Raw genomic sequence first — 27,819 nt, forward strand, 5'->3', positions numbered from 1 at the left:
GCGTAGAGGGACGGGAGGGGAGGAAGATTACTGTAGGCGCTAACCAGGGTCAATTTTCAACAGAAACATTTCTGATTCCGTAGTGGACACATCTAGTGCGCTAGTATTTAGTAGTATCGCTTGTGAGTTAGTTCGAGATCAAGAGTTTAGCTGAAGTACGTGGTGTTACTTAGAATTGCATAATGGAAGGAGAAACAATTGAGAGTCCTCCGCAACTCTGGTTCCCGACGGAGCTGTTTAATCCTTTTTATCGCAACTACGCGGTCCTTATAACGTACCAGGATATACCATGGACTCATCAATATATACTTCCAATTTGGGAGAAAGGTAAGCTGACTTGTGCCGAATTGTGCTATATCTTTTTACAATATTTTTCATTTATTTTTCAATTACACGCAGTAAAAAATCCATTTTAACGTCTACATTTATATCAAGGAAAAATTAATTGAAAAGTCATATATAATCGTCTTTTTTTCTACAAATTTAGCGTTACTGACCGTTACTATAAATGATGGGACGAAGAAATGGGTGCAGTATCTCGAAGACGAAGGGATAGATGTATTCAGCAGCGAAAATAATAAATACGTCCCTCAAATTATCATTACGAACACGAGAAATAGAGTTGATGAAATTAGATTAGAGTTTGAAGAGGAGAATCTGATCGAGAAGCTAGCAAAACTAGGCTCTTTTGTAATTTATATGCCTAATCAGGATTCCATGAGTTTCGTTACAGTCATAGACGAAATCAGACAAAATAATAAATTCAGCAGTATGATGGTAATATATTTTACTCATTTGAATGATTAGTTATTAAAATTGAAATATCGTACGCAACATACCATACAAATCTGTTTGCTTTAATTCTGTTTACAGTTGAAAGAAATTTATATTTTTGGTGATCCGGCGGATACTAACGATCATGGGCGCATTACCGAAACATTAGTTAAATGCAACGATATCATGGAACAGGTAACATATCATGCATTCGTACATTTTTTGACATTCGATATTTGATAAAATTAATTATAATTAAATATTAAACTTTTTACTTGGGGAATAGAGACCTTTTAACTATGTTAAGATGTTCTCATGAAATTCTTTTCTTTTCCACAGGTTATAATAATTACAAGAAAACATTATGTCTGGTTGTTAAGTCCTGGTTCGCACAAGATATATATACCATACTATCTGATTTCTCAAGACTGCGAGTGCGTGTTGTCAGTAATCACCAATCCGACCGGTCACGTTACAATAAATGGTCTGCAGGATGAGTTAGGTATATTCCGCATTTTTAATTTATCTAACCTTTAATTTATTTAATAATATATCTTTCACAGAAAAGATATAATATGATCAATTTTCTTTAGATCCATCCGATGACTTATTAATGACAACGATCACAAAATGCGAAGTTAAAATATGCACGGAGACGCCGATGGTGTTCCATTTAGTCATCTCCCCTGATATAGTGAACATGTCTCTATACGAAGAAGTAGACAGATAAAGATATTCTTGTGGAAAACAGTTCCGGCAAAGGAGAAGCGTCCATTGTGGGTAAGACGGAACTGAACGGGGGGAGGTTTTAGTGGGTAGGCAGAATTATTCCTGGAGTCCCACACTCCCCGGGTGGACGGCCGCTCGGGGGTGCGTAACTGCATTTCCTCCTCCCTCGTAAAAAAAAAAAAAAAAAAAAAAAAAACATGCAATTACAATGTATACGGGGTGATTCAGAATAACTTCTTGTCCTTGAAATGACTTGCATCTGACTGTGAGTTGTACTGTCCTTGTCAACTTGTACCCGACCCGACAGTAACGGCAAACTACTTACTTTTATGATTCAGAAATTAAGCTTCAGATAACATTTTGTAGGAGGAAAAATCATTTTAGAATTCGTTTAAGAATATGTGATTTCAAGGACAGAAAATTGTTCTCTTAATTACCCGATATAGAAATTACGCGACGCGCAATTAGTAATAGATAAGTACTAGACAATGTATATAGTAATTAGTGCTTCTTAGGGCGCGGAAGTTGCAATATTTTCGCTGAGGAACTGTGGTTCTTCCCTCCTCTCCGGTACGCAACGGGGGGATGAAAGGTGGATCACAGAATGAGATCCTGTAGAGCGGCGAATAGAACGGCCCCTCACCTATTGATTAGTAAGTGACGGAAGTCCGCGCGACCTAAAGACGGAAACTTCCGAAGTTGGAGCCTACTAAACTTTCTTGGCCGGAAGTGACTCTGTGAGAGCGCAGTCGGATGTGAGTGGAGAGTTATTAGGGGTCATTAGGGGTTCGGGATGTCCATGAGGATTTTTTCATATAAAAAAAACTTGGGTTAAAGGACCATAGCCGAACAATTAGAAACTTACATCCGGCACTGTGACGGCACCGGAACGGGGTAAGAGGGTGATATGGCACGTTGAGAGGAAGAAGTGGAGAGAATAGACAGACCTATCCGGGCAGATCTCTGAAGGACTTTTCTTATATAGGACTTTCTTTTAATAATGCTAACTTTTAATAATGCTAGTTCCGAGTTCCTTCACTTCATATGAGCGACAGATAGCTACCGTCGTTTTAGCTAGTGAGAGTTCGGCAATATCTCGTATTCTCTTATTCCAGGGGATCAGATAGTTCATGAGGATTTTCTTAGGTTAAAAAGAAATTAATGCCAAATTATATATGTATATGACTGAAAAGTACAGTAGGATTTTTATTTAAAAATAGTAAAGATTTGCAAAAATTATTTATTTCTGTCCATGCAACTTACTACTAGCGTACATCAAAATGCGAGTACTTACGAGGATGCGAATAAAGTTTAAACTCTGTTATCGGTCGATATTAATTTGACTTAATTCGTAAGAATAATATCGAGAACTCGCGGAAACATTTCGAGAACCGATCTAGTTTATTCACCTTGTCCATCCGCATTCGCGGATGATGCTCGACGCTCGAGCGTTGCCGGCGAAGAATCGGAGCATGCACTTCGCAGCACTGCGATCAGCTGTGACGGTGTTTACATTCGTCGTCGCTCGACGACGGGGAACCACCGGGTGGTGGGGTCGCGGCCACCGTCCAGTGTCTGTCGACCCGTTGTGTCGCGCGGTGTAATTCTCGAGTGGATGAGCGAGCGCGCGTTTATCGTGCTTTTATCGTCAGCGGCACGCGCGAAGCGTGTCGCGTTGCCGTGAGGTTTAGAACCTTTGCTCTTTCGTCGATAAATGCGTCGTCGACGCGTGTCTTCGTCATCCGTTCAGAAACTGATGTAAGACGGCCAGACGCGGAAGGAATCGCGTTCACAAGCGGCTTTTCTTGGGGGAGCATGACACGTGGCAAAATATTTGCGCTGTGGAAATATTGGATGGACGGAGTAAATTCATGAGCGAATGCTCATGAATACGATAAATTGGTAAATAAATTATAGATAGAAAGTAGAACAGAAAGATACGTTCATGTCACCGTTGTCTTCCGTCGACGCTCGTACCAATATTTCGGAGCTGCGAACATGTGGAATTGGCGTTCGAATTTAATCGACTTGAATGTTTCTTTATCCCTTTCATGACTTTCATGACTTGCGCAGATTTTTCGAAGCTTCTCGTTACGATCATTATCGTCGCTTGACAAGCACGACGCACGCACAGCGGCTGTCCCGGTGCGTGTCGCTCGCGCATCAGCCTCGCACGTGTTCGCTACCCCTAAGCGGGGTTGCTGGAAACCACGATGAATCAGACAGAAGATCGTATTCCAATGTACTAAAAATAATTGTTATCACCGTTATGACCTCGCTGGCGAAGTCGCTGGTCGCGTCAAATTGAACGTGCTACGTTTGATTCTTCGTGTGAGACCCGCTGCATCGAAAGATCGGAATAATCGATCGATTTGAGCGTTGACGCTTCCCGCGACGGATAATTCTGTGATCTTCATCTGTGCGTCGCGCTCGTTGCGCGGACATCCCGCGTGACTGTGTAGGTAGGATACTATAGATATTATTATACTATTATTACACGTGCTATTATTAAATAAGAGACGAAAGAATTTAGGGCAAAGTTGATAATGAGATGAACGATGATACGGGAGAAAAAAAGGAGCAGCGTCAGTCTAGCGACGACGGAATGCGCGGGTCTTCGTGAATGAGAAGCGTTCCGCATAGTAAAAATCAGCGATCGAAATAAAGCCTCTGAAAGCACCAGATGACGGAAATTCGAAATAACACGAGGACGCGGTCTCGTGAGACGAACTTCTCTCTCTCTCTCTCTCTCTCTCTCTCTCTCTCTCTATCTCTCTCAAACTCGGAGTTTCAAAATAATCAGTCGCACGAAGTCCACTTGGATTTCATTCGGGCGTCTCACGAAATGCTCAGGCGCATTTTTCGGTCCTCCTCTACTCTGGTCACACTTTGGCGAACAAACAGACGTCGAGCTTGGCCCCGGGTATCGCGGCGGGAGCTGTGAAAATGGTGTCAGACACCGAGTGTAAATAACCTTATGAACGTAAGAATAGACGTACGAGACGAATCGGGTTTATGTATCTCATGCGCCGGGGAAAGCTCGCGCCGGTCGCACGACGGGATTCCGATTAAATTAGCGGTGGTTTAAGCTCGACCGTGGCTTTAAGCCGCGCCACAGACGACATGCTTTTCTCTAGGTCGGCTGGCAATGTCGATGCTTTTCTTCCTCTTTATGTGTACACGCGACAGCGACGGATCTCAAACTCGACGTGACTGTCTCTTCTTCTTTCGGTTGCTCTTGTGTTTCTCCTTCAGTTCAGTTTACCGGAACATACATATATATATATATATAAATTACAGAGCACGCGAGGCTAATCGCGCTCGTTCGCTCGCTCGCTCGGTGAGTGAAGATGAGATAATCGACGCGGTTTCATACCTGCGTATTTGCAGTCTCGGGGATTGTATCACCAGCGATATTACAACGTTCTCTCGTTCCGCTGCTTCCAGAACCCGCGGCTTGTTTAGCTTCGCGCGTAAATTCGATCCTGAATTAAATGCCGACGTGCTGCTAGAGCTCGCCGCGAAATCCTGCGCAAACGTGGATCTTAAGTTGTGTGCAAAGTATAGCATCGGCGCTGCTGTGTCGGATCTTATTTTCGCGCTCAGCTGCGGTGGCGTTAATCTTTATGCTTGTCTTCGAGTCTTGTCTGACGTTACGTGAGCCAAGTTAAATAATTGGCATGGCGTCTACGATTACTCAGGCAGATTTAATTGAGCTTGGAGTATCATGGAAATTCTCGCGGTTGGCGCAAGTCGGAAAATTACCGCGTTCCTGTCGCACGTGACTTTCGACCGAACTTTCTAGTTTCTCACGTGTTTTTCGCGTGTCTTTGTTTCGTGTCAAGCTCGACTCGACAATTTTGAACGTTAAATTCTCTTATCATTGTATGAGGAATGACGTATATATAAAGCGATCGGGACTGAAGATACGGGAATCGAGTCATATTTGACGCACGGCGGAAATACGCGTCTTATCTTTTTTCGTCAACCTCAACGAATATTTATTCGCGATTATTCGCGGAAATTATGTACCTTTATGTTTTCCGCGATACCTCAGGACGCAGCGATACCGTTTGTGAATGTCACGAGAGTCCGTATAAAAATAATTGGCAATATCTCAAGCAAATAGAGTTGCAAACATGCGAAGTAACACGTGTACGAAGTGGCGATCAAAATGACAATGAAGCCGTTGTAAAGGCTATTGGCAAATATCGCGATCGTACAAGAGTGGTATCTATACCTAGAAGCGCATCTGCGGTGTCGTGTCTATTTCTGCCAAAAAAGAAAAAAGGAAGCTCTGCAAAAAGAAGGAAGAAAAAAAAATAAAACAGATAAGAAGAACTCGGTGCCGGCAGCGGGACGAGCGCAGTCGTTGAACAACTCTTTCATCTTTCACCGATTGCAATGCCGAACCGTCGCCCCTTATGCATGGCTTGGATATAAATAAAACGCTCGATCGATCTGGCCGCACGCAGCGGGAACAAACCGTTAGGATGACCGTCGCAGAATTTGTAATCAATATTGATTACCGTGTCAATCACCGAGACATATGCCGGCACTTATCAGTTAATGAACGCCGACCGTAACAACCGAAATTACGACTCGCTCACGGAGACTCCGCGGTTCCGATTTCCGTCGTTTATCGTGGGTCAAATTCGAAGCTGAACATTCTACCTGCATGAAAATTTCCCCGCGCGATCGCACCGATTCCTTCAATATCGAGCGTAAATTCATGATCGGTTCTTCTGTCTCGACTAAGCCGACTTGGGTCGACGAAGTGAATGAAAGTGAGATTTTACATCGTCCGTTTCTCTCAGCTGAAACTCTGTTTTTCCGCGGAGTTTTTTCAACCTCGAAGAGCCGTCGGTGCTCAACGACAGTTTCGTCAGGGCTCGGATTGATCAAAGAATCCGTGGATTAGAAGTCGCTCAGTGAATCTCGCGGACGCATCTTGTGTCACGAAGCTTTTTGCGCTTTTTGCGACTCCAAGGTGGTCGAATGATCCATGGATTGCCGTTTGTACACGATAATATGTATTCAACGCTCTCGGTCGAGAGTGAAAGTTCAATGACCTTGTCCAATGGTGCTCCGTACCTACCTGAAATCTATCTACCTGAAGCTTGCTTATCAACTTACTTGTCCTTTTAGTTTATCCTTAGGCCTGCCTTTTTCTTGTTCCCGGTGCTTCTCTCTTTCCTTTGTTCGTTTCTCCTTTTGTCTTGTTTAATTCTTTTTCTATTCGATATTTTTCTCTAATACGATACGCACGAACTTGAGAAACGAACGACATAAGATCTCACTTTCGTTCGCTTCGATTCCAAGGACATTTGACTTGGTCATATAGATAAAGATCGCATAGGTAAAAGAAAAGAAGGAAACCTAATTTATTACCGCTAGTAATGAGACTGCAAATTAGAAAAAAAGAAAGGTTTCCTTCTTTCCTTTTACCTGTGCGATCAAATTGACTTGGAGCTGAAACGAATGAAAGTGAGATTTTACGTCGTTCGTTTCTTTCAGTTGAAACTCTGTTTTTCCACGGAATTTTTTCAATCTCGAAAAGCATCATCCTCTTTTCTTTAAAAAAAAAGAGATACACGCTTTTTTATTTGTAAGACATAAAAGCTTCGTCGATATCAAGTTTGTGCGGGTCGTATTAGAGAAAAGTAGCAAATGGAAAAAAAATTAAACAAGACAAAAGGAGAAATAATAATCCTCTTAAAAAAAGATTAAATAATCTGTATATAAGAGGAAATTTATATTGAAATCGATAAGATTTGCATCATTTGCAATCTCTCTCACTTTAAGAATAATGTGTTTATAATCTATAATGTGTTTCTAATATTTTCCTCTTAATCTTAGAGGAATCCTCTTGAGGCTATGTATAAGAATAAAGTCCTCTAAAATTTAAATGATCCCGCTCGTTCTGAAATTACTTTTTTTTGGATGTACTACCTTCTTAATGCAACTTATCTGCCTTTTTAGTTTAGCCTGCCTTTTTTCCCGCTGTATTTCTTTTGTTCCTTTGTTCTTTTCTCTTTTTGTTCCGTTTTATCCTTTTTCCATTCGATACGCTTCTATAATATGACACGCTCGAACTTGATGTCGATGATGAAACTTTTATGCCTCACGGATAAAGAAGCGTGACGAATTTTCCAACTTATATTTTATGTCTTATATTTCCTGTATTTTTGTCTTTTTTCAAAGGGAAAAGGATGATGCTCTTCGAGGTAGAAAAAATTACGGTTAAAAAAGAAGAAGGAAATCTTTCTTTTTTTCTAATTTACAGTCACTACTGGCGATTCTAAATTACCCGACTTCTCGACTTTGTCAGTTGACTGACTACGGCTACTGCTCGCCCGAAAGCAGTTTGAAAGGTCTTCTTCTATTCTTTTCTGCTTTATCTCAAGCGCGAGTGTTTCTCGAAAGAGCGGCGAAGAGATTCTTACGTATATTTGCATATGTGTTCGCGAGTGAGTGCGATTATGTACATGGTGGTCGTGGAGTTTATTTGCCGTGTGAATTGTTTGGCTTGTGCTATCGCGAAACACGCGCGATAATCCTGTCTGCAGGGATGAGAATCTGCGTTATCTGCGCTCGGATCGTAAAATGAGCCTCTTATAATCGTAGAGGAGACTGAAGCGATATCTTTTCTCGTTCTCTCTTCCTCTCCTCGGGTTTCTAATACTGCTCAAGTGGAAACTGAGCTCTTCAATTAACCTAAATAGGTGGCGGTTCCTTTGCTTCTGCCGTTACTTTTATCATGTGTCACTCTTAGCGAAATTTTTATTTTGCGCTCAGTGATTGAGATATTACTAATTACTATTACTAATTACTATTACTAATATAAATTAAATATTATTAATGAGATTACTAATGTGAAAAGTTTGACAAGTTCGGTTCAATAAACAGTTACTTTCCGGACAACGTAATTACCAAGAGGGGGAGGAATTGTCTTCATATTTTACAAGGGAAAGGAAATATCATATTTCTATCAATGTTCGCGATAGACTTCGGCTAATCTGAAAACGTCAAAATGCTCGTAATTCACCGCACACTTTCTTTTGCTATTTAGCTTTCTTGCTTATTTTTGTTAAAGTCTACTCGAAATCGATGAAAGAGAGAGAGAGAGAGAGAGAGAGAAAGAAAGAGAGAGAGAGAGAGAGAGAGAGAGAGAGAAAGAGAGAGAGAGAGAGAGAAGAAGGGAGAGAGGGAAAGATGGAAAGAGGGAGAGAGGAAGACAGAAATAAAATGTACAGATTTGTATTATGACAATTTAATTATACAATTGATATCTAATTATAAAATTGAACGTTAACATTCTTGTGTTTAGCATCGTGCAGTTCCTGATGCAATAGCCTCTGGCGAAGTCCATGGCGAAAAGAAGCGAGAGAAGACGCGGAGGTGACTTCTCATCGAGCAGGGAATTTCAGATGCAGGTAGTTGCGGCGGGAAAAAGTACTATTTTTTCTAACTTTCTATACGATGGAATGATTAATTTTATATCACACGATTAATTTTAATATGAAAAGCACGAGAGGAAGAGTGGAAGGAAGTGTGGGGAGGGCAAGAAGGAGGGAGGAAGAGAAACGGCGTGTATTTATTTATTCGAACTCGAGCCGCTTATTTTCAAACGACTAATTATTCAGAAGCTATCGTCGGCGTCTGCGCGCATTCTCTTCGGGTACAAGTCGCGATCGTGGATTCACCGAAGTATCTATCGACGAAATGACATCTTTGCAGAAATTACAGGCATGTTAGTCGCTCTATCGGGGGGAGTAACGTCGCGCTCACGGCGGGAAGTATTTTGCACGCATAACTGGCAGATTCTCGCGAAGTAAGACAGACGGACATCGCAATCCTTGTCGCGGTTTCGCCAGGCAGATGGCCCGCATGGTTATTAGGGTCACTCAGTGGTTGATTGGTGTCCAAGGTTCCCGCTGCTTAGGCATTTCGAACGTGTTCCCGACGTGGCTCTTTCGCCAGTCACTCGGCTGCTTAATTTGGTACGCGACTGGTTGCGATTGATATGCAAGGAGTGATGTGCGAGTGGACGGCGTTATCCAGAGGTAACTAAGTAGCAGCCTCCTTGGTGAAAGGTTTATCGATGAACAAGGACGATGAACGGCAACCTTTCGCCGATCCGATCAGATCCGCTCAATGATTAACGGCCTGAATCTATAAAAACCAGCAGATTCGAAATACCGTGGAAAGAAATTCCACGCGCGTGATACGCGCGCGATTTTAAGTAAAATGTGACTTGAGAATGGAAGGTGCAGGCTTGATTTGTTTTTATACAAAGGGTCTTTATTTGTACAAGGATCTTTTTCTTTGTTACGCAAGAGCGTCTATATCTGGATGATCTCGTCAAGTAATAGTTTCTCTCGGAACGCGAGGTATAACAAGCGCGATCGCACGCACGCACGCACGCACGCACGATTACACGCGCTTTGCGGCTCTGTATAGAGATAGCAATGCGAAAACTAACCGACGCGAACTAACCGACTGGTTTGGCGGCTCACACTCAATATTTGAATACTACTCCGACAGTTACTGTTTGTTGCTCAATCTGTTGCGCAATGCATATAGAACACCCAACTATGCTACTTTCGCAATGCAAAATTGTTTTAAGCGAATTTGTCATGACGAACAACGACGATTTGTTCTCATTTCTGTTTCACACGGAAATATAATTATTAATAGACATAGCGCGTACGTATAATGCACAAATTCAGATCTTTGTGAAACTTTCATCGAACGAGATATATATTATATAAATATGTGGTAATATACAAATTACTCTCAGCACAGAGAATTAACAGTGAGAATTTTGCTTATTTTTTGAACGACCGTCTTCTCTATCTATCTTCATCTTGTGGGATGGCCCCTTGTAAAGTAAAGAGGCCCTACAAAAATTGCATCTCGGAATAGATCCGGATGCGGTTATCTTTTAAATAACGGGTTTCAGCATCAACACCCTCACTAAACGATCACGGGGTATTATGCTCCCCTAAGACAAGGACATCTACTTGTGCTACCGTCGGCTTTATATATGATCGATGCTGCATTTCGCTCTCGAGAAGGGTCTGCCACCTCTTGGCAGAAGTAACAACTAAAACGAGCGTACACGCAGACTTGAAATATTCACTTCTCTTCTGTGTTATCGCCTCGTCGTTTATTAAAATCGCTCTGGATAGAAAGTAATATAATAATATAATTGCAATTGGACATTTTCATCTCATTTTAGCTTTCGGAAAATAATTGTGACTCGAACTCGAAGTGTCTCAGCTGTCACTCGAGATTTTCGTAATGTTCCTCAAGCGACGTAAAACAATCCACTTCAATCAAAATATTTCTCTATTGTGAACGTTTTTCCTCACGCGATGAATAACGAACGAGAGCTGACGAGTTTTTATCTATCTTTCGTCTACGCACGTCTACGATTTTCCGGCCACCTTGGGCTGCACTTGAGCGTGATATGAATCTGTCATTGGATCGTACGCAATTGCAGTGTCCTGTTTGTACGCAAACTTCATCAATATTACCGTGTCATTACCGAAAGGCAATGATACGTGCCGGATACGTGCAATTATTGCCCAAAGCTCATATTTATCCGAAGTAACAATTGGCACGTAATTTTCCATTCATTGCAGCCAGCAATTCAAGCGCTGTCGAGTTTAACGTGGCTGTCCCACTTGAAGATCCATTTTTGCGGGAGGTCACGCGACGCGGTAAAACTCGCGTTGTTTCTATAATTTTCTATAATTTGTTTCTATAATTTGTCATCTGCTTAATAAATCAAACGGATATCGTAGGAAATACTTATCGCGCGACGCTCGAAGGAAACGTGCACCTTCTGTCCCATATCTTCTGTATTAATTTCAAGTACCGCAACACACTTTTTTTCAAGCACCGTTCGACGACGTGCGAACAGCGATACAGTCCGATTATTGCGAAAAGAGCGAAAAGCGTTGTCGGCTCCTGCTATCACGTGAATCTAATCTATGCATATGGGCGTGACGTCACGCACACTCGCTCTCCTCGGGAGAATCGCGCGTGTGTAATGTAATAACGTCTGAATTTCATCGTTCTCGCTTAATGAAAGATGTCACTGAAGATACGGCAATTTGCGTAATAGCCGACCGCTAAATAGGAGGCTGCCGCGGTTAGGCGACCTAGAAATCCGCAGAAGGATAAGCTTCGGCCTTAGACGGCGCTCGAAGTGTCCGTCGTGAAGATACGGTTGGCACGTCACCTTGGACAGCGGCAACAATTTGCCGTTTTTCCGTTATTGCTGGCTATTGTCGGCTAAGTGGAATTTTGCTCGTTCACGCCTTCGGGATAAATTCTGACCGATATCGGAGGAGACGTACGCGTTAACGCTGCCTGCGTCGTTCATAGAACGATAACTCGATCCTAGATAACTCGCTACGATTCTTTATAGCTCACTACTATGCAGGTTGTAAGAGCGATAAGAGCGTTCGTAATACACGTGAACGGAGACCTTTGTCGAAGCGCAGATAGTCCCTCTCGTTCGCCCGAGAGAATAAACTCGAGCGGATAACGACTTTTATTTTCTTCTTGTAATTTTAGATAAACCGGCCCTCAACGTATGATTTGAGAGATACAATGAGCGAGATGATTGAAATTTTATTCTCTAAATCTATCACGGAGTTCCGAGTAGAAACTGGTTCTCTCTTCCTGAACTTCACAATCCCAGGGGTACGCGAGTTCCATTCGCCGACCGTTCCGCTGATTCTCAGTCAGATTTTCGGCTCGAAGGTTTGTTTGAATTTCGAGGGTTCTTCTTCTTTCGTGAATTCACTTCGCGTTATATAATCAGACGCGACGTGTTGATGCTGTTTCGCGCGAGGCACGAGGAGACCTCGAGGTGCGCTCCCGCGGAGTCCTCCGCTCGCGAAGAAGGATCAGCAGCGCGTACAACCATATAAATTACGGAATCGCATACGGTAGACGTAAAGCAATCAGCAGATAACGATTATCTATATAGAGTATGTCGCATACGAAGATGTAGGACGAGACAGGTAGCGACTTATTATCATTTGCCTTATCTAGATGCAATCTCCGATGGAATCTCTCGGATGACGTTGGCGCGAGACGACGCGTCGAATGCTGAATGATTTTGTCCCCGCGACGCTTTCCCATTTTATTATTACGGAGTGATCTATTTGTCGTTATTCTTCTCCTCTTCTCTCTCTCCTCCTCAATGTTATCTGCGACTTCGATGAAAACGTCGTTGTCTCTCTCGCGCTGATTCAGTCGCGTGTATCTCGTCGCTAAGAGACCCGATTCTGCGGAAAGGAATCTTCCGCCCCGCGATAGCAGTGCGCTCGGGTTTACCGTCAAATTACAGTAAACCGCGGTAAAGCGATTTATCAAACGGGAGCGCGGTACAATTACGCATGCCGATCAATAGCGACCGCTCGTCGTGTTATGTATTTTTCTGATCTGCTGTTCTCCACGACGCACAGTGGGGCCAGATGACATTCTTTGGTTCAAAATTCTCTAGAGACCTGAATTTCCAACCGATCACCGACGCCAATGGATTGATCCTGAATAAATTCCGAAGAGATCTGTCTTGCCAAAATTAAAAAAACATTTTTTTCTCGAATTACTAGCCCCAAAAGAGGAAAAATTATCGTTAAACGCGAGAAACTTGTGAAATACTCGACACTTATTTCTATCTAATAGCGTATTCAGCGGATTGAAACTATGAAACCAATCAACAATCACCTCGAGATTTATCGATCTGGAACCAGAAGCCCATTAATCCCAAACTCATGCCCAAAATACAAAAATATCAAATATAGACCCGTTAAGCACAAAATCGAGGGATTTTGAGTCTTAAGCCCATCAACCTAGGAATCTATCAATTCGATCGAGAACTTTTTAGCTCGTGGATGCATGAAGCCGTATATATTAAAAGCCCCAAATAGTCCAAGAAGCCCAATCTAGCGATAGCTCGAGAACCTAATAATATTCGACTATAAGTCGAATATTCAGCTATAAAACATTAAGTTCGAGCCTCGAAACTTCTAAGACAAGCCCTAAAGCCATGAACCCTGAGCCGATAATTTTTTTCAAAATTTTGGCAAGACAGATCTCTTTGGAATTTATTCAGGATCAACCTCATCCATCGACGGTGTTGATGATCGATTGGAAATTCAGGTCTCTAGAGAAATTTGAACCAAAGAATGTCATCTGGCCCCCACTGTGCGGCGGTCCAGAATCTGCGCGGCTTTTGCAATTTGCATCGAGTACGCGCGAGTCACTACGACGACATACGGCTGTGAATAATAATCGTAGTTCGTCGGTCGACTATTAGCCGTTGGCCGGGTGAACAAACACCTACGCGTCGTCGGAGAGCACCATGGCGCGGATTGACGAATTATGCTACTTGGTACAGATCCTGTCCTGCCAAGATTGATCGTCAACGAGGAGCCGCACGAGCGCGACCCTCGGCGAGAGAGCTCTGGCAGACCTTTCGATTTCACGGCGGATCGATTTATCGAGCGACGTGGATATTCGACGGAGTAAACAAAAAAGTACCTCTCCTCCGTCGCCGAGTCCGAGTGACGACGAGTCTCAAGAGTCGCGATGACGATCTTAAATGGCTCAAGCGGCGCGCTCGGGCGCGACATACAAAAGAGACAGCGCCTTGTCACGGTCCGCTCTTATCTGCTAACAGGAGATCGTCACGAGTTCTGATTCCCTCTCCCGGCCTCCTCAGCCCTCTCCTAGCATCGGTGAGGTGGGATTTATTCGTGCGTTACGTTGGATCTAGTCAAATCAGTCGCGAGGTATTGCACCTGCGTGGCGAACCGGAGCAAAAGTCGCGGTGCGTGTGTGTACGGCTGGTAGCAGCGGGAGGGAGCAGCGGGAGGGAGCAGCGATTCACAATCACGAGGTTTGTCCTTTCCCTTCAGCGCGCGCGCGCGCGCGCGGTCAACGCGTCTGCGGCGAAGGTGAAACTTCCGTTAACGGGCGGACGGCAGGTGGCTACTCCTTCGGGCTCTGTGAAATCCCGATTGAGATGCGTGAAAGAGTGCGCTCCGACGTGGACCACCGGTCGCGAGAACCACCGGGCTCGTAACAAGGGCTCGTCGCTCGCCCGCTTGATCGGCCTCGTTCACGAGGAGCGTCCGAGCGACCGTAAACGTTTCCGCCACTCTTCCCGGCTTTGTTAATTGCCTCGTTCATCGTCGTTAATTAGTTCGGCCGAGAGCCCGTATGCGCCGGCGGAGATGTTCGTTGCCCCGAAATGAGCGTCGCTCGTTTGCGTTTTCTTGTTTGCCCGCGGCGCCTTGACGCCTCGACGCAATTATCGACTCCGTGGAAAAATCTTAATCAGCCGTCTGTCAAAGGCGACTAATGAACCGAACAACGCGCGCGTGTCTGCACCGTCCGAGAATGTGCTCTTCCGGCGCATGTACATACACACACACACACACACACGCGCGCGCGCGCGTGAGTGCACAAGTGTGTAAAGATCGGAGTGACGGCGTCCGCTGTTTGCTGTTCGCTGCTTGCTCATCTCGATCTACATTTCGTGATCGCGTCGACTTTTCCTCGGTTCCCTCGTCGCTCCTGATGGAGCCACTCCAGAAGGGCTCGCATTCTCGGCTACTCGATGCGGCGACCGAAGCGCGTCGGCGAGATCGCGAAAATCGTAAGCGACGCTCGGAGAGGAATTTCGCAGCTCCACGAAGCTGGTTCCTGACGCTGCGAATCGTCGAGGGCCATATGTTGCCACTCGATCGACATGTTACGCAACACGAAATTTCGTCTCCGGTAATTTGCGCCCGTCGACTCTGGGCGAAAATGAACGGCACCCTGGCGTGAAACTGCAGCCACATGATATTAAGTTCGCGATTAATTTCGAGTCGGAGGTGATCTCGCGAGTACCTTCTCCGAGTGAGACCACCAGGTTTCCCAGAGTTTCGCCGTCAGATCGACGAGCGGGTCGGATGCCGCGCCAAAGGCGACAGGGGAGACTTCTACGCGAGATCAAATGCATTCCCTTTCCGGGCAAGGGCGGCAGGGGAGACGCGAAGAGGCTTTGTTTTTTAGCGGGCACGAACGATATCGCTTTTCGTACGGATTTAATCTTCGCGCGAGGTACGATTATCTCGCGCGCGCGTGACTGATATTGCGCGTTGACCGCACACGCACACCGCATACCTGACCGGCCTGAATTGATTCGAATGAGCTTCTGCGTTCCCTCCCCTCCATCTCTCTCTCTCTCTCTCTCTCTCTCTCTCTCTCTCTCTCTCTTGCGGGCGCGCGCGCTCTCTGTCTCTCATTCTCGCTGTGCGAGCACGTTACAATGAGCGAGCTCGTCATCAGAGTTCGTCCTCCTCCCTCGTCGCCGCGCCTCTTCGCGGTACTCGTCGTTGTTAGCCCGGACTTGCTCCACCGTTGTTGAATTGGACCCAACGGCGAGGCGAGTCCACGAAGACATAACGCGCGCGCGCGCGCTTCGCAGTCGCGACTCATCATTGTACTCGCTCGAATCCGCTCGCGCTATTGTTATGTAATTTTTTTTTCTCTTTCCACAGGCGGTGCGTAACGCGCTGCTAATCGTCACCGTGGCGGTGCTCTCTGCTGATTCCACGGTTCGTGCTCGTATCGCGCACGTGAGCGCGCGCGCGTGCGCGCGCGCGCGCGCGTGTGTGTGTGTGTGTGTGCGCGTGTCATCGCGAATGAGTCGAGGTATTTTCACGTTGTTTCTACTTGCCCGCGGTGTCGTTTTGCGCGTTTGCGATTCTCAATGAGTGATAATTAAATCGCTGCCGTAAAGGCATCATTGAGTCGATTGAGTGCTTCGACAACTTCAGCAGCCGAATTTTCAAGGATAAGTCTCGTTGTTTGTGTCGAGACAAGTTGTTGCTTTTCTCATTTTCGAATGATGCGATCATTGACGGTCGATCTCGTCTTGACCTCGTGATCGACACGAGAGTTGCGTGGTCTCGCGTGTTTCCGCGGAATGGAGTAGGCTCTGACGAATTTCCTCGTTGTCGCAAATCGTCAGATCACACGTCGTTGCCCGACCCGGTCGATCGAATGAGGCGTCTTCGGTTATGACGGATTTGGTGGTCAATTGATTCGTGCGGTTTCCAACAGCTCGACGGGAATAAACGCGTCCGTGATCGAAACGGCAGCTCTGGATTCGAATCCCCGTGAAGATTGAATCATGGTGTCATGTCGACGAACTGATAGGCATGAGTCATCGGTCATCGTTACGTAGGGCGTGTAATGTCCCTGACAGTAGCTCTGTATTTATTATACGAAGGTCTCTCTAAAAGACCGTGAATCATTCGGAATTCCGTATCGTATCGTGTGTCATTTAGAGCATTAGAAGTCACAGATTAATAATTCGTTATCAGCGCGCCGAGATAATTGTCCGTAATTGAACGATAACGCGTGTGCCGAATGTATCCCCGGTGATCGTTAGGGACGAATAATGTTTAAACGAGTCGTCGAGTAGGGGGAGAGCAAGCGAGAGAGAGAGAGAGAGAGAGAGAGAGAGAGAGAGAGAGAGAGAGAGAGAGAGAGAGAGAGAGTGAGAGTGAGAGAGAGAGGGAGGGGAGGGGAGAAAAGCGTGTTTGCGATATGTAGAGTACACCTCGTGTTTTCATTGCGGTGCTCGACGGAGCCTGGTTTCCTTTACGTTAAGAGGAAGAGGAACTCATTTGTCGAGCACTCTTTCCTTTACGGAACACTTGGATAATCAGTGGACGTGTAATTCGCGTCTACAGCTGTCACCTCTCTTTCCTCGCCAACGACTCGTCGATGACGCTCGCGATTTGACGGAAATCGCGCGTCTCATCCCCCTCCCCCCTCCCCTCCCGCCGTCGCGGCGGATATATAACTCGTTACGTTACTCCCCCGTCATCGCGCGTTGTTTATTCCGATTGTTATCGTGTTATCCGCGCCTGACAAGCGCGTTTCTCTCTATCTCGCTCTCTATCTCTCGCTCTTTCTCTCGTGTCGAATAACAATCGTCGGGATCATGTGAGTTGCATAGTCGCGCGCATTTAATAGCGAAGGTCCTAACACGGCGTCGTGTACGTCGACGAACCTGTTGTTCTAAGTTTATCAGGGTCGCAACTTATTATAAATTACATACGAGTGTTCACCCTTCCTCTCCTCCTCTCTCTCCCTCTCTCTTTCTCTCTCTCTCTCTCTTTCTCCCTAACGTTTAATTGTGTTTTTCAAATCTTTTGCCTTCCCCCTACTGCTCGTTGCTTTTCGTTAGTTCTTTTTTCTGCATACAACGAGCTGTCGTTTTCGACTTCACCGTTCTCATCACTTCCGTTTACCACGACAATTAGTAATCGTCTATTTACTTTCGCCGCATTAACTCAAAGGCCCGGATATGTCTCTACGATTTCACAGGAAACCAACGCCCGGCCGCCATTAATTTGTCGCGGATTTTTATCCGTTTGCCGTGTTTTCACAATTGCCACGTTCTACGCGCACGAAGATGCATGTACTTTCAGTTTCGCGGAAACGAAGTCAGTGTTTCTGTTTCGGCGGCCTAAAAATTGCAGCAATCGTTGTAGCTTGATTATCGCGCATCTCACGCGCGGGATTATTAATTATCTGCAGTTCCGATGCGCGCCGCAACGGCACTTGATTCGCCATTGTATTCCCTCCAAGTATTCACTGCATATTCATATCACATTATATCCTGATATATATACATACATATTTCTCCGTCAAAGGAGAAACGTGCGCCCTGATTCGCGCATCGAAATATCCATTTATTTCCAAATATCGTATTCCCAATAAGCCATTGTGACAATCAGAGACAATTGATTCGTTGTACGACACGGCATAATTCGTTTCTCGCACGTCGACATGGATGTTGAATCAAGCGATCGGACCTTGAGATATTAATTAGTCGCGTTGATAACATGTTAGCGTTCTGAGGTTCTCTGTGGAATTCGTCACGTCGAAACGCGATAAGCTTATAGCCGGCCTAAATCGTCCGGAAGACGACGAGTTTTCGATTGTCACGTACTGCCTATTTATGGGATATATTTACGGCAGATCGGATCCGTGTCAGCGTTTTCTGAAGGAATCCTTTGTTGTAGACACACGGATAAATCTGAGTTCTTCAGTTAAGTTATCGAAGTTTCTCGGAGTAATTTTTTTTACAAATGGACTTTGTGCGATAAGACGGTATTATCATCAGAAATTTCTTATCGGGACATTCTTTATTGACTATTACAAAAAATCGTTACTTTCCTTTATCTAATGTCTTATCAGATCATTACATAGATTGTGCGTTACAGTAGCGAAACAAATTTTTAAGTAAGTTTTGCGCGATATTTTTGGGAAATATGTCGCTATAGGCGAGTGTAATTTCCGTGAATATAGTCATTCACTTGGATTGGAAATTTTTAACGTATACTTAAGTTAATAAGCTTATTGAATGTATCAGCAAGTATGACTAGCTGCAAAAAGACTCGCTTTCTCACTACACTTGTCGACTTTTTTGAACCGGTGAAGAATGAAGAAAGAAGCATGTATATATATATATATATATGCATATAATTTATTAAATGAGTATGTTTTATATATCAAGTTAGTTTATATATCAAGTTTATTTTTACAACGTCAATATTTATCGTCATTTCATATTTGAACATTATTTTTCGCGTGAAAAATACGCTTCTTCGTCGTTTTACTGAGACAGAGGTATATTTTTTGGCATTTTTCTTGTGGAATATCTCGATAGCGAGATGACAAGCCCGTCAGCCGACGTCTCTCGGGATGCAACCATATCCGTGGTCTAAGTAAACCCCCGTGGCTCCGAATTTTCGCAAATTTTATATCGTACACCGTACAGTTTATATCGCATTATACCAACCAACGAACCGCATACCAAAGTGTTCGTGCAATATCGGAGGTATTTTTTCGTTCTCGCCCGTGAACGTGATAAGAAATGGGGAATAAAATTTGTCTGGCGAGGATGTATACAAAAGAGAGACAGAGAAAGAGTGAGAGGGAGAGCGAGAGGGAAGAAGGGACGGAGACAGGGAGGAAGAGAGAGAGAGAGAGAGATGATACCGATGCAAGTGTATCGCTTTCGTTCGCGTACAAATTTATGGAGCGTCTTGCTTATCTCGCGTCTGTGTTTATCGTCGCGTCTCCACCTAACGTGGAAATAGAGCCGTAAAACATTTCGTTTGAGTTTCGAGGCGATTAGATTGCGTCGGGGTACATTCGTGCGCGTCTCGCAACGACGTCACTGCTGTCTGATTATAGCCATGCATCTATCTACGTTGCGTACGTTTTTTGTTTAGTCGAAATTTGTATTTGCCGATAGATAAGATGCGTGTACTTTTCTTACAGCGGGAGGACTCCGCAAACGCACCGCGCCTATGAGAAAACACAGGGCACAAGAACGCCCGCCAAGGCTGAGCGCGAGGAGGAAGAGAATCCGCGAATGAATTGCCGGCTTCTCTGTTAACAAGCGGAACCTTCCTCCACTCGCGATTTTCGCTACAATTCGTAGACTTCCCTCCGTGTTTCTTGCTTCTTTAGTCTTTTTTCTCCTCTCACAACCGCCCACTCTCTTTCTCTCGCTCGCTCACTCGCTCGCTCGCTCGCTCGCTGAGTATTTACCTCCTGCATCCGTATCTGCTACATAGGCTGCAATTTATAAGGAATATTATTTCTCGCCGCAGGGTAAGGAATAAATCGTTTCCAAGATGGGGGCGATGTTCAGGAGCGAGGACATGGCCCTTTGCCAGCTGTTCATTCAGCCGGAGGCGGCTTACCTTTCCGTTTCTGAACTTGGAGAAACCGGTACGGTGCAATTTCGCGATGTAAGTTGGATTAGATGTGATCTCCATTCGTAGCGTTATTTAACGTGATTCTCGAGCGCTTAGCGCAACAAGCGATGACGACGAGGTACATGTGCGTATGATCGACGTCTCGGTCGAAGGAATGTTCAAACGATAAAATGTGGAAGAGAGATATTATGGGCCTTGTAAAATTTCGGGACCTTTTTTAACGCCCATAAAGCATTCAGCACACACGATGACGTTTAGTATTAATGATATATTTGACGTCTTCATGCGTGATTAATATGCTTCAATCTGATGGAATCAGTTTCGTGGCACATTATCGTTATCCTGATTGCTGGGTGAATTTGATCGTGTACATGTATGGGCTTATTCGGCATTACTTCTCCCGATTCGATCGGAAACAGTGTTAAACTCCGCTCAACTCCGACATTCTGTGTCCAGCTGAATGGCGACGTGAACTACTTTCAACGGAAATTCGTCAACGAGGTCCGGCGATGCGACGAAATGGAGCGCAAGCTTCGATACATCGAGGCGGAAGTGAAGAAAGACGGCGTGCCGATCCCGGATAATCTGACGGAGCTACCGCGCGCACCCATCCCACGCGAGATTATCAATCTCGAAGTAAGATCTCCTCCGTGGAGATTGATGTCTCGTGAATCATCGCACTTGCATTTTACGCGCATACTGCGTCCTTTGACTCTCGCTCCTTCGCTCTCTGCGACTTCGGAAAAGCCGAATTTCAAGTAGAAAATATCGGACGTGCTAACGATATTCCGGATCGATTCCCGGGGAAAACACGTCAGCCTTGTTTTCTCGAAATTTCAGGCCCACCTCGAGAAAACGGAGAACGATATAGCTGAGCTGAGCCAGAACGCGGTGAACCTGAAGAGCAACTATCTCGAGCTGACGGAATTACAGCACGTGCTCGAGAAGACGCGAGTGTTCTTCACGGAGGTACCTTAAAGTACTTCAGTAACTTTTGCTCGTAGCGCGACGCCCACCCCCCCCCTCCCCCCCGCCTTCCCTTCTTCGTGTAATCGATGTTACCGTTTTGTCGAAGAATCAAGATTCGTTTCTTCATCTTCTGTATCAACAGGAAGAAGCCAACGACTCGATCACCAGGGCGCTCATTACCGAGGAACCACAGAATCCACAGGTCACTACCACTCGCGGACGTCTCGAGTAAGTTATTGTTTGTTTCTTGCGGATAACGCCGATTGTTAAATAAATCGGCCTCTCTCTCTCTCTCTCTCTCTCTCTCTCTCTCTCTTTTTCTTTCTCTCGCATATTTGATTCAACGATAACGTAATATCAAGCGCGCCTGCGTGTATAACGTTACGCTTTAATAACATTTAAAGGACAATTTTGTACACCTGTGTGTGTGAGCACACCTGCGTGTTCTGCTGCGGCATCTTGTCCCGGAACAATGAATTGTTAAACTACTATTATATATACTAGCGCCGTCGTTACAGACGACTTACTCATCGCGCGAGGGTGAGAGTTCGTTCGTCTCATTGGTCGGATAACTAAAATCGCTGGTCGCATAAATCCAATTCGACGACGACGTTTATTCCGACTTAACGCTCGGAGGGAGACATGTAACGAACGTAACGTTCGATTTGCTTGCAGATTCGTCGGCGGAGTGATAAATCGTGAACGGGTTCCCGCCTTCGAGAGAATGCTCTGGCGAATATCGCGCGGAAACGTGTTCCTTCGGCAGAGCGAGCTTGACAAACCACTGGAAGATCCAACTACGGTTAGTCCTGATTTTTCTTTCATTCTGACTTCGAGGGGAGGCCGCATAGTTTGCAACTATGCGTGGAGTTGTTGCTCCCGGAGCGCAATCGTTCCCGCCTCCGATCACACATCTTGAAGGAGATCCTGAAAAAATTGATATCCTTAGAGAGAGCGAAGTTTCTCGATTCGTCCTCGGTTCCCTCTCGACTGCGTATTCCAAATCGAGACGCAAACCGCACGCTCGCCGATGCGCCTGATTCTTTTCTTCGGTGAATGTTTTCAGGGCAACCAAATCTACAAGACGGCTTTCGTGGCGTTTTTCCAAGGGGAGCAATTGAAGAGCCGTATCAAGAAAGTCTGCACCGGCTTCCACGCCTCGCTCTATCCGTGCCCAACTAGCCTTGCGGAGCGTCAAGAGATGGTCAAGGGTGTTCGAACAAGGCTTGAAGATCTCAATTTGGTGAGATTGCCGAGAGGATTGTGAAGGATGCAGATTTACAATTCTCATCACATAAATTATAATTTATGTTATATTACTATAATGTTAATTATTGATTATTATTATACCATTATCGTCGTGTTACTATTATTATTAGGTAAATATTATATGATAATATTCCGAGACCGTGCAAAAGTATCATTCTACATCCGGATATTACGCTTTACGGTTAAAATCTCTTTGATTAAGGTATTGAACCAAACGCAAGACCACAGGCAGCGCGTTTTGCACAACGTGGCGAAGGAACTACCGAACTGGAGTATCATGGTGCGCAAGATGAAGGCCATCTATCACACGATGAATCTGTTCAACATGGACGTTTCGAAGAAGTGCCTTATCGGGGAATGCTGGGTGCCAGTGTCCGATCTCGCGACCGTGCAAAATTGCCTCACGGAAGGATCGGTCAGTAGATGCGTGTCTCGTCTGACGCGTACAGTCCGCGAACTATAGTTCTGCAGACGAGTCGCGAGCAATGAAATATGGGATGTGTTCTTCCAGCGACTCTGCGGCAGCTCGATACCGTCCTTCCTCAATGTAATCCACACGGACGAGAATCCGCCGACGTTCAACCGGACGAACAAGTTCACCAAGGGTTTCCAAAATTTGATTGACGCTTACGGCGTGGCGTCGTATCGCGAGGCCAATCCGGCGCTCTACACCATCGTGACGTTTCCTTTCCTGTTCGGCGTGATGTTCGGCGACGCCGGCCACGGTGAGTGAAAAGAGGAAAAGAAGAGTAAAACAAAAAAAAAAAAAGAAACAAGAGAGGAAGAAACGGTAAGCGAGGCGAAAAAAAGCGAAATGTATAGATCGACATTGTCATCAACAAGCGTTCATCTTCATTTTGTATGTCGCATGTTAGGACTGATACTGACAATCTTCGCCGCCGCCATGATACTACGGGAGAAGAAGATCATCGCTCAGAAGTCGAGCAATGAGATCGCGAATATATTCTTCGGCGGTCGTTACATTATCCTCCTCATGGGTCTATTTTCCATATACGCTGGTATTATCTACAACGACATATTTTCAAAGTCAGTGAACATTTTCGGTACCAGTTGGAAAATCAACTACAATGAAAGCACAGTGGAGGATAACCCACTGCTCCAGTTGCATCCGGGTCATGACTATCAAGGTTATCCGTATGCCATGGGCGTGGACCCGGTTTGGGTTCTCGCTCAGAATAAGATTGTATTTCAGAATTCGCTGAAGATGAAGATGTCCATTATTTTGGGCGTCGTGCACATGATCTTCGGCGTGTGCATCAACATCGTCAATATCGTGTGAGTGTTTCATTAATTTTTCACGAAGGAGAAAGGGAGCTCCGAGTGTCGCACGAGTGACACGTTGTGCAAAAGAATTTTTCCCTTTTCTCCCACTGTACCGTCATATTTGCTTTTCTTATTTTCCTTTTCTGTTTTATCCTTACTTACGCATTACGCATTACGCCAAAGGGGCGACCCTTCTTAAAAAAACAAACAGGTGAATGAAGCAAATTAAACGAGTAAATTCCGAAATAATATCAAAGTCTTCGGGATTTACGATACTTTCGTCTGCACGGCCCGAGCAACACGTCGCCGCGCCGAAGTTGAGCCGGATTCCTCTCGATAATGCTCTCTTTGTTTATTTTGCTGCATCACACTGCGATTATTTTCTTTTTTTAGAAATTTCAAGAGGTATCACAGCTTGTTCTTGGAATTCCTGCCACAACTGCTCTTCCTTATTCTCCTCTTCTTTTACATGACTGCCTTGATGTTTATCAAATGGGCCATGTACCACTCCTACGATGACTGTGAGCATCAATCAATGATTTATCCGCTTATCGCGATCGATAAATAGTCGCGAAGTACTTAATGCCGACGCTTAATTATGACGCAGACTCGGCGAAAAGTGCAAAGTGCGCACCCTCGGTCTTAATAACGTTCATCAACATGATGCTCTTCAAGCACAGCAATATGCCCCCGGGTTGTTCCGAGTATATGTTTGAAGGACAAGACATCCTGCAGCTAGTTTGCTTCTTCACCGCCATCTTGTGTATCCCGGTGATGCTGTTCGGCAAGCCGTTATACATCTTGAGCACGAGGGCGAAAAAACGCAGGAAGTCTGGGAAGATCTTCGTAAGTGGCTTGTTATTTTGTAGTTCGCTTGTAAATAGCGATCATGCGATCGACGGTGTATGTTATGTAGATAACTCCGCGCGCGCTGACGCGACTATACCATACTGACAACATTAACATGAATGATCGATATTTTAAAACTCTTCAGGTATTCAGGCATAATTCTTAAATCCAATCAGACACAGTCACGTTCTGTTACATCACATCAGCGATATATTAAATATACAAAAGAAGAGCGTTCTACATTCCACTTGCTCCGGAAAAGACCGTCGTGTCGCGATGTATAGTCCGCTGACGTTCGTTGACCTAACATCCGCGCGGTTTGTTCAGAGCAACGGAAACGCATCGCAAGAGATCGAGATGCAGAGCGAAGGGGCGCAGGTGGCTGGAACTAGCAACGACACCGCGGCCCAAAGCAGTCACGGTCATGGCGGCCACAGTCACGACGACATGCCCTTCGGCGAGCTGATGATCAATCAGTCCATCCACACCATAGAATACGTGCTCTCCACTGTTTCGCACACTGCCTCTTACCTGCGATTGTGGGCGTTATCCTTGGCTCACTCTCAGCTGTCCGAGGTGCTCTGGAACAGGTTGCTGCGGATAGGTCTGGGCGCCGAAGAAGGCGATTACGTCATCGGTGTCATTCTGTTTGTCAGCTTCGCCGCCTGGGCGTTCTTCACTATCGCCATTCTCGTCATGATGGAGGGCCTCTCGGCGTTTCTGCACACCCTTAGGCTTCATTGGTGCGTATGCCAGGCTGCTTATAAAGGACTGTTTTCTTGACTTTCCTCGAGGAGGAAAAGAAGAGAAGACATATTTTTCTCATCGAGTCTCGTTTCCAAGGAAATTCGGCCTTTAAAACAGAAGGAAGACCGGGAAACTCATTTTTTTAACAGGAAACGAGCGTTGAAGCGAACGGTGTTGATTTGTTGAACGGTGACGTTTGACGAGAATGAACCTCGAAATCGCGCATGATTTCAACATTGTTCACGACGGATAATACGAATAATAATAACGATATCCTCGCGTCAACTTTCGATATATTCCATTCACGATAGATCGATACGATTTGCCGTCATCAATAAAGCGTCACGATGCAAGGAAACCTCCCCGCGTTTTATCGCCTCTCATCGTTCTGCTACTTTTCTCTTGCCACAGGGTCGAGTTCATGACGAAATTCTACGAGGGCGTAGGATACCCTTTCCAGCCGTTTTACTTCAAGAGTATTCTAGATGCCGAGGATGCCGAAGACTAAGCGGCCGCTAGTCCAGCAATAATCGTTAGATATATAGATATATATGTACACACAGCTATAGAGTTACGCGCGAAGACCTCTTTATACATTATGCATATACTTTATACATTATGTATCGAGTACTTTCGTACACGCCAAGGCCTTGTTTCGTCGCCTAGGGGACGAGAAGAGTACGGGAGGACCAAATCGCCCCGCGGATTGTTTTAAATAAGCCTGACAATGTGCCTTCGGTAATTTCAGCCGTCGTTCACGTGCCTTTATACGTAACGGCCGGATTAACGCTGTCCGCCACGCTCGCACGGCCGACCGCGGCCGCGGCGACAATTTCCCGTAATGCTTAAGGAGGAAAAAAGAGAACGCGGTTTTTTCGCTGACGCGATCGATACACGCTGGTGGACCCCGTTTTGTTTTCGCGCGAAATAACGAGCGAACGAATCGCCGGAGAGTGGCGGGGTGGCGCCGCGCCCAGCATTAGTCCGGCCTATTGTACACGTCGGTCGAGTATGCGTACGATATAATCGTAATAACAGACTTACGCTCGCGCGTGCGTGAGAGCGAGACTGCACCGCTGCGCCGCTGAGCGGAGAGAAACATTTTATTCTGCATTAAATATTTATCGGTTTTCGTTCCTTCGCCTTCCCTGCCCCTCCCCCCGTCCTCGTTCGGTCAGCAGCCGAGTCTCCGCGCGAGGTGACTGAAGGTTCATCCGCGGCTCCGCGCGCGATATATCGCGCTAAGGCTAAGCCTTGCCGCCGTTTTTATCCGGCTGTATTTCGCGCCGACTCTTTTAAATGAAACCAGTCGTGCTTCTCGCGGGATCGTTTCAAGAGAAGGAGAAAGAAACGGGAGAAAAACGAAGCGATTCCCAGCGTCAAGTCAGTGAACTAGCCGTTTCGTTTTATTTGAAACTAGATACGCTTAGAGCCGACCGACTCCGCTCGTCCGGCGTTAAAGCTCCAGTTTCCTCGCCATGGCCGTTTTCATCAATTACGTGAGAAGCGCGGAGATACATGAAATCTTGCAAAGCATGTTGGAACAAAAAAGTCCATCGAGAGCAGCGCTCGCAATTGGTCGAATAGATTCGCAAAATAGCCCGAAAACTTTCCACTGCTCGCAATAGATAGCATTCATAAAATTCACGCGGCAAAATCACGTAGTAAAAAAGTAGGCCACATTTCGTGCATCTACATTTTGTGTTAATCTCACTGATGCTTTTATCTTATAAACTTCTTAATGTTTTATCAACATGCTCAATCGAGATCGCGTGTATCGCTTCAGGGACATATATTTTTATCTCAATGTGTTTCGTCGAAATTACGAGCGTGCGTTTCTTCGTTTTTGACGTCATTAATCAGTGCAACCGCGAAGAGGGGCGATCAGAGAAGCCTCAAAGCTTCGTGGTGTCACGACGGAAGTATAAAAAGGAAATTGTAACAGGTGCATGCGCGATTTACAAATCATGTTGCTGTTACTGTTGCTGCTGCTACTATTACTACTACTACTACTACTACTACTACTGCTGCTGCTGCTGCTGCTGCTGCTGCTGCTGCTGCTGCTCGGTGCGCATCGTATTCATTCCATTAATTACCTAGTAGAGCGGGGACACGCCATAGTCGAATAGTTTATCCTTAAGCGACGTCGTTTTGTAACGTTTTATCGTGCGACACAACGATTCATTGCGACGCGTGCAGCCGTCGCCGCGAGAAAAGCGACGATTCGAACCGTTGTAATATTTCGCCCTTTCCCCTTTTCCCCGTTTCACTCGGAGGAAGAATAGCATTCGTCCGAATCATTTGGGTAGTGCGTTCGAGCAAAGTTACTCGAATAATCGACATCGCTGAGACGAGCTGCATAATCGACTCGTGC

The 27,819-nt window shown here is 45.4% G+C and overlaps 2 protein-coding genes and 1 non-coding gene across 6 annotated transcripts; 2 read left to right on the plus strand and 1 right to left on the minus strand.

Annotated features, from left to right (window-relative positions):
• The first annotated feature begins 156 nt into the window (after positions 1–156).
• On the plus strand, positions 157–1,681 carry LOC105180896 (thiamin pyrophosphokinase 1). The gene is made up of 5 exons (XM_011137221.3): positions 157–327; positions 488–777; positions 874–969; positions 1,114–1,276; positions 1,368–1,681. Exons 1-5 carry the CDS (start codon positions 183–185, stop codon positions 1,502–1,504), a joined length of 831 nt encoding a protein of 276 aa, XP_011135523.1. The 5' UTR covers positions 157–182; the 3' UTR covers positions 1,505–1,681.
• Positions 1,682–3,064: 1,383 nt separating this feature from the next.
• On the plus strand, positions 3,065–27,617 carry Vha100-2 (V-type ATPase subunit a family protein Vha100-2). Of its 4 annotated transcripts, XM_011137223.3 has the most exons (15): positions 3,065–3,405; positions 8,834–8,939; positions 20,220–20,360; positions 20,784–20,963; positions 21,168–21,296; positions 21,439–21,524; positions 21,972–22,098; positions 22,363–22,539; positions 22,768–22,980; positions 23,077–23,290; positions 23,441–23,861; positions 24,243–24,370; positions 24,457–24,695; positions 25,026–25,441; positions 25,857–27,617. In XM_011137223.3, exons 3-15 carry the CDS (start codon positions 20,244–20,246, stop codon positions 25,951–25,953), a joined length of 2,544 nt encoding a protein of 847 aa, XP_011135525.1. In that variant the 5' UTR covers positions 3,065–3,405; positions 8,834–8,939; positions 20,220–20,243; the 3' UTR covers positions 25,954–27,617. The 4 variants fall into 4 exon arrangements, with proteins under 4 accessions (XP_011135525.1, XP_011135526.1, XP_025152537.1 ...); XM_011137224.3 differs by lacking the exons at positions 3,065–3,405; positions 8,834–8,939 and adding an exon at positions 14,253–14,428; XM_025296752.1 differs by lacking the exons at positions 3,065–3,405; positions 8,834–8,939 and adding an exon at positions 15,962–16,136.
• Positions 10,405–10,526, minus strand: LOC112588135 (U4atac minor spliceosomal RNA). Its single transcript, XR_003112582.1, has one exon. It is a non-coding gene; the product is annotated as a U4atac minor spliceosomal RNA (small nuclear RNA).
• Positions 27,618–27,819: the final 202 nt, after the last annotated feature.

The sequence above is a fragment of the Harpegnathos saltator genome, unplaced genomic scaffold (genome assembly GCF_003227715.2).
Source record: "Harpegnathos saltator strain DR-91 unplaced genomic scaffold, Hsal_v8.6 scaffold16, whole genome shotgun sequence".
Classification (NCBI taxonomy): Eukaryota; Metazoa; Arthropoda; class Insecta; order Hymenoptera; family Formicidae; genus Harpegnathos; species Harpegnathos saltator.

Coding starts and splice junctions, on each gene's coding strand:
- LOC105180896 (XM_011137221.3), top strand. CDS start 183: ATGGAAGGAGAAACAATTGAGAGTCCTCCGCAACTCTGGTTCCCGACG. Junction 778..873: donor ATAAATTCAGCAGTATGATG/GTAATATATTTT, acceptor TTCTGTTTACAG/TTGAAAGAAATTTATATTTT. Junction 970..1,113: donor GCAACGATATCATGGAACAG/GTAACATATCAT, acceptor TCTTTTCCACAG/GTTATAATAATTACAAGAAA.
- Vha100-2 (XM_011137223.3), top strand. CDS start 20,244: ATGGGGGCGATGTTCAGGAGCGAGGACATGGCCCTTTGCCAGCTGTTC. Junction 20,964..21,167: donor GCGAGATTATCAATCTCGAA/GTAAGATCTCCT, acceptor TCGAAATTTCAG/GCCCACCTCGAGAAAACGGA. Junction 23,862..24,242: donor ATCAACATCGTCAATATCGT/GTGAGTGTTTCA, acceptor TTCTTTTTTTAG/AAATTTCAAGAGGTATCACA.